This window comes from Gadus macrocephalus, chromosome 12 (genome assembly GCF_031168955.1).
Source record: "Gadus macrocephalus chromosome 12, ASM3116895v1".
Classification (NCBI taxonomy): Eukaryota; Metazoa; Chordata; class Actinopteri; order Gadiformes; family Gadidae; genus Gadus; species Gadus macrocephalus.
Genome location: NC_082393.1, coordinates 18,555,871 through 18,562,785, shown reverse-complemented (window position 1 = coordinate 18,562,785; position 6,915 = coordinate 18,555,871). Strand labels below are relative to the sequence as shown.

Here is a 6,915-nt window from a genome sequence, read left to right as displayed (position 1 = left end):
ACTGCTGACAACATTGACATCCTTGATGAGTCCTTAGATGGAAAGAACACCTTTCATGCAACCCAAATGGCAGCCTGGCAACGGGGGAAAAAAAAGATGTAGAACTTGACATGCTGAAGCCCTCAACTAGCCGTATACTGGTTGTGCTAGATATCCTGGAGAACCTGCACCGTACGTCAATGTACATTCTGACACAAGCAAGCCAGTATTCACATCACATGTTAACAAGACCTGGTTTACAAAACCTAAAGGAGACAGTGAGTGTGTGAAACAAGCACAAGCAACAGACATGGCTTTCTTCCTGCGACGTCAGGATTCTGAACCCAAACCTTCTTGGACCATATTCAATCAGTCAGTCTCGTCAAAGGAACCAGAGCAGACAGCAGTAGGATATTTGCCAATAGTCCTTGCTCCAGCTCATGAGTATGATACGCTCAATACAGTTGTGAAGAGGTGCATGGCAATATCATCACATTTTGGCCAGGAACATACTGTCATAACAGTGGACCAAGCTCTTTACTGCAAGCTCATGGAACTGAAGTGGTGTGTTGAGGAATTTCAGGGCAAGTTAATCCCTCGGCTTGGTGGACTTCATATTGCAATGAAATTCCTGAAGACTATCGGAGATCACATGGCTGGGTCTGGTCTAGCTGAAGTGTGTCTGGAGAGTGGATTGCTGGGGGAGGGTGCTGTGCAGCTTTTCATGTCAGGGAAAGCATACAGCAGGGGTATGAGAGCTCACAAACTGACCTTGCAGGCCCTATGGCAGCTTTTGTTGCCAACATTCCTCGCGTTTTGCTGCAGAAACAAACAAGAAATGCCATGATGAGATCTCTGCTATGGCTGCTGATCACAATCCTGAAATTATTCCTCAGTTGATAACATATCTGAAGTAGAAACAGTTTGGCAGTCTCCTCAAAGATTTCATCGCAAGTAAATCTGAAGATGTCAACTTTGTCTTCTGGTGGAACTGGATACATGGATATGGTCTCAACACTGTTGCAGTTTACACGAGCCCAGCGTGATGGACTCTGGGAGCTTCATCTTCACTCCTTCAGCTGGATGATGCCGTACTTCATGCAATATGATCACCTGAATTACGCAAGATGGGGGCCAGTGTATATTGCTGAGATACACTAACTCCCAGAACCTGTACCATCGGAGTTCCAAAGGGACAACTTTGTTGTGAAGCGGTCCGTTCAACGATTCAACCAGGTCGATCCAGACCAAGCAATGGAGTAGATCAACGGAACAGGGAAAAAAGGAGGGGGATCATTGGCATTACTAAGACACCTTCAGCCCTTTCCAGATGGACACTCTCCTACAACATGAGGTCCTATGTAGCAGAAATTGGTGATCTCACAGCGGAGACTCAAAGATCTTCTGAAGCTTTTGTCTGCAGAATATATGATGTGCATAAAACAGACTCTGTTGATGCAGCAAGGCATATACTTTTCTCCAGGACAGGTAAACCAGATGGAATGCTGCTGACAAGCGATGTGCTCCACTTCCATCTGCTGAGAGTACACATCCAGGCAATGTTTTGGAGAAATGCTCACTATGCCACACCTGAGCTTCCCTCACCCCTGTGATCTGGGATGGAAACATGGCGATTCAGGACTACAGCCCATTCTTATGACACAGAATCCAATGCCTGAAAGTTGCCTGGAAATGATCCTGTGTGCCTGTAAAAAACAATGCACAACACGCCAGTGTAAATGCCGAAAATCTGGGCTGTTATGCACTGCAATGTGTGCATGTCAGAGTGATGACCAATGTCCTTGTTTAAATGTGGAATTGTAGTCCTCAAGCATACCAAGGCAAGGGGTAACCAAAGAACTTGGAAAAGGACTGCAGAAAGAAATACTGATCAAAATGAAATCTCAGACAACTTGCACTGGTGTTTTTCTTAGTTATTATGTAATATGGAATACATCACATATCATATATATGTGTATAATCCCTTTACACCCCCGACTGCGTGGCTACACACGGATCCAATGCAGTGATCAAGTTTGCCGATGACACGACAGTGATGGGCCTGATCACTGATGGTGATGAGACGGCCTATAGGAGCGAGGTCGACTGTCTGGCTCAGTACAGCCAGGACAACAACCTCATTCTCAACACCGATAAAACCAAGGAGCTCGTAGTGGACTTTAGAAGGAAGAGACAGATTCAACACCCCATCTCCATCAATGGGTCTGCTGTGGAGAGGGTACACAGCATTACGTTCCTGGGGGTCCACATCACCAGAGACCTCACCTGGGAGGAGCACACCAACCAGGTGGTGAAAAAAGCACAGGGGCGCCTATTTCACCTTAGGCGTCTGAAAAAGTTTGGTGTGGGGCCCATGATCCTGGGGGCCTTCTTCAGAGGCACAACGGAGAGCATATTGACTGGATGCATCACTGCCTGGTACGGGAACTGCACTGCCCAAAGCCGCAAATTGCTGCAAAGGGTAGTGCAGACAGCTGAGAGGATCAGCGGATGTGAGCTTCCCTCCATCCAGGACACGTACAAGGCCCGGTGTGTCAGGAAGGCCCTCCGAATCATAGGGGACCCCAGCCACCCCAACCAGAAACTGTTTGAGCTACTGCCATCAGGGAGGCGGTACCAAAGCCTAAGGGCCAAAACCCAGAGGATGACAAACAGTTTTTTCCCCCAAGCAGTCAGACTCCTGGAAAAACACACTACCCCCCAACCATCCACACGCACACTACAACAACAGACTGGTTTTTAACCATCTATTGTATTTGTCTATTGTACAATAACCCTACCTGTGGCTGCTATCACTAACACTTACACACTACACTTCACACTTTATTACACCTCATTACTTTTTAGTATTATTGATGCTGCTACTTACTTATTTATTTTTATACTTATTTTATATATATATATTTATTTATTTTACTTCGTTCCTTTTCATATGGTTTCTTATTCTTATTTATTTTATCTTTTACTGTTGCTGCTATGTGAATGTTGAGGAACCAAGCCTAAGATTTTTACTCTTGTGTACTGTACAATAAGATGTAATAAAGTGATTCTGATTCTGATATATACACTGGGAACATTTAAGATTGATATTGATTGAATATTTACTTCGGCCTTAAAAAATGACACAAATAATGCTTAATTTCACCTTTAAAAAAATTATTTTGCATATATATACGTAAAAAAACCACTGAGCCTCCACTATATCCTTCCTCTGACCCTAGACTATATAGATCTAGAAACTTAATTTCCTCATCTTTGATTGCCTACTTACAAAAACACTAGGGGAAAATGGTCCAACAACTGAGCAAGATAGGCAATTTGGCAGCCATTTTGATATGCAAATTAGAAGGTCAAAAACTCACAATTTCGCTTGGGTACCATTGTTTTTGGTTTCAGCAGCCTTGAAATATGTAAAGTAGGCCGGTTCCCGACTTGTACCCATAAATGCTCCTCACTTTCACTTTTCGGGTACATCCCGTCTAGACGGAAAAATAAGGTTGTATGGGTAAGAGAGTAGAGGTTGTAGGGGACTAGAGCAGAGGTTGTAGGGGACTAGAGCAGAGGTTGTAGGGGACTAGAGTCAAGGTTGTATGGGACTAGAGTATGGGTTGTAGGGGACTAGAGTTGAGGTTGTGTGGCATTTGCCGGCTGACCTCACACACCGGCTTTCACAATGTCTAGATGGTAAACTGATAACCTTGTATGCAAGCAATGAATAATTGTCTATACGATACAATAGTGTACCTTTCCATTACAAATACGTGCGCATGCACTCACGCACACACACTCACACTCATATGTAGCTCATATGACTGAAACTCTGGGTCCATAAATCTTACAACACAATGGCTTCCATTTCGCCTGGTAGGGTAAGAGCAGATTTTATTTTATTCATTATACTGGCAAGAATCCTAGCAATATTTCTCTTGTCAACATGTGCATTGCATATAGTTTCTTCGTGCTCATTTGCATGAACCTTGGGGCTGTGTTAAAATTCAAAAGGTTACCTGCACCTAGATTGGCAGAGCGGTAATGCATATTTTATTACTATTTGCATTTATTACCTTTTGCCATTTGTAGCTGCAAGGGAAATTGAACATCAGATCCTTTTAGTGACTGAGAACAAATGCCTGTGCATTCAAATGTCATTCGCACGTAACCCAAATGGCAATATGGTGAACAACTACTGTGTGTCATTTAGTTATTGTTACTGTGTGTGTGTGTGTGTGTGTGTGTGTGTGTGTGTGTGTGTGTGTGTGTGTGTGTGTGTGTGTGTGTGTGTGTGTGTGTGTGTGTGTGTGTGTGTGTGTGTGTGCGTGCGTGCGTGCGTGCGTGCGTGCGTGCGTGCGTGCGTGCGTGTGTTTTAAGTGGCCAAGATCCCAGGAGAGAGTATCAGGTTGTTTTTATATATATTGGTATGTATATCTACCAAATGGAAAGCATTTTATGTGTCTCTTAGAGACTTTTCGTCTTGATCATGTTGTCATTACAAAGTCAAAGAAATGGTTAATCTTAAGTATGTAAGAATGATACACCATAAGGACAGTCATAAGCTGAACGCTTTTGGCAGGAAGCATTTGGATTTATCTAACTTGGATTGTATTCTTCGTTTTGGCTGTCATACAACTATCTTTTTTTGTATTTATTTTCTAATGTACCCTTTTTTATGTTTGGCACTCTATTCCTTTTTTGCCACACTGATATTTTCTAGTCTTCTAAAAGCTGTGACCTGTCTGGCAGCTGCAATCAGCATATGTTTGTGTTTGATACAGCAAGATGGCGGCGCGCAGGAGGCAGCATTTCTTACGGCTCCCGACAAACTATGCCATTGCCAGTGCCTTGCACATTAACCTGACCCACCAGGGTCATAAAAACACATATATCCGGAAGCTGATCATAGATTACAGCTCTGCTTTTAAAAGCGTCATCCCGGCAAGTTAACCACCAAACTCCTCTCCCTTGGCCCCCTCTCTCTGTAGCTGGAACATGGACTTCCTGACCAAAAGACCACAGTGTCGCAGGTAAGGTGACCAACCCTCGCCCTCCACCCTGACCCTCAGCAAAGCTGCAGATGCACCATGCAACACTAATAATGAAGTTTGCAAATTACATCTCAGTTGTAGGCCAAATCAGAAACGATTATGAGATGCGGGTGCAGGAGATCCTGCATCTCACATCTTGGTGAACCTCCAACAATCTGGTCCTCCATGTGCAGAAGACAGAGGATCTAACAATGGCCTTCAGGATGGCGAAAAGCTGCAGCCACTCCCACAAACACATCAACAGGGAGGAAGTGAAGCAGTTCCCTAGCTCGAAGTTTCTTAGAGCCCACATCAACGAGGACCTCTCTGGACATCGAATACCCGCTTCCTCATAAAGAAGGCCCAACAACACCCCATCTCACCACCGTCTACTGATGCTCAATTAAGAGCATCCTGACACACGGTCAGTGTGATAGGGTAACTTCCACACAAAGTCTGGCCGCAGGTCGTCAAGGTGACCCAGCATGTCAAAGGTACCTAGCTCAAAGCCCTAAAGGACATGTACCACAAACACTGCCTACACAGAGGGCATAGCACCAGCAGAGATCCCTGGACTGTTCTCCCCCTGCCCTCTGGGGGGCACTACAGAAGCCTCAGAGCCTGTTAATGATGCTTCGAAACAGCTTCGGTAACCTATCTGAGCCTAGATACCTTTTGAACTCAACTAATGCACCACCGCCATGTTTACTATGCAACTGCAGCTCTTTTACAGCTCTCCTCTTGCAACACTGCCATAATGTAATTTGAACAGCTCTATTAAAGGCGTCTTTTGCACTACTTCCCTGTTTAAAATGCCATTTGCACAGCTCTATTAAAAATATCTACCTCATTCGATATATTTTGTGCTGCATTTATTTTATTCGCGTGATATAATATATACATCATATATATATATATATATATATGTAAGGAAAATGTATAGAACGCCGGCCATTAAGCCCCGACAGGGCGAACCAGACCCAGACGCTAAGCAGAGGGGTCTTGTTTCGCCCTGAAACAGTGAATTACGCAAGAAGAATTGACCACCAAACGTTGGAAAGGCCTCTTCAAATGAATGGAGCATTCTACAGCATTAAGAAGAACCATGTAAAAAATACCATATTTTCCGGACTATAAGTCGCGGTTTTTTTGTAGTTTGGCTTGCCCTGCGACTTATATTTCGAAGCGACTTATATGCCAAAATTGTGCGTACATAATCCTCGGCCGCAAGAGGGCACCGTCATTCATTAGGCCTACAACTGAACGCTGCAAGCCTACTGCACCACCGAATAAATTATATTCTCGTCCTCAATGTCCTCCGGTTCAACCAAAGCTACCCCAGCCTTAGCTGCAATTTTGTGCAACATAGCTGTCACACATATCACAGCGCATGACTTGGCCGGCGAAAACTGGAGCCCTCCGCTGGACTTGTGAAGGCATCTGACCGCGGCGCATACGCGTCCGGTGGAATCCCGGTGTCACTGAATTCGGTATACTCTCAGAACTACGAGGGACCGACACACCTATATTGCTATAGCAATTTCATTCAGTCTCTCCAGACTAAACGTTCTTGTTGAAATGTTTAAAAATAAATGCGACTTATACACCGATGCGACGTATATATGTTTTTTTCCTCGTCATGGAGCATTTTTTGACTGATGCGACTTATACTCGGGAGCGACGTATAGTCCGGAAAATACGGTAGATATATTATATCCCCCTCCCCCTGCATGGTCTGGTGAAGCTGAAGCCTTGCCTGCACATTGTGTTAAGGACAATACAGCATGCAACCCATATAAACTAATGATTATGATAATCAGAAATAAATGTCAGGTATAAACAGACAATGGGAGTGTTGTGTCGGGATATAATGCACATGTTAAATTACCCGTGC

At 44.2% G+C, this 6,915-nt stretch overlaps 1 protein-coding gene across 1 annotated transcript; it reads left to right on the top strand.

The window, feature by feature from the left end:
• The first annotated feature begins 1,411 nt into the window (after positions 1-1,411).
• Positions 1,412-2,753, top strand: LOC132469800 (uncharacterized). The gene is made up of 2 exons (XM_060067870.1): positions 1,412-2,342; positions 2,379-2,753. The coding sequence occupies exons 1-2, from the start codon at positions 2,036-2,038 to the stop codon at positions 2,741-2,743; spliced, it is 672 nt and encodes a 223-aa protein (XP_059923853.1). The 5' UTR covers positions 1,412-2,035; the 3' UTR covers positions 2,744-2,753.
• The last annotated feature ends 4,162 nt before the right edge of the window (positions 2,754-6,915 follow it).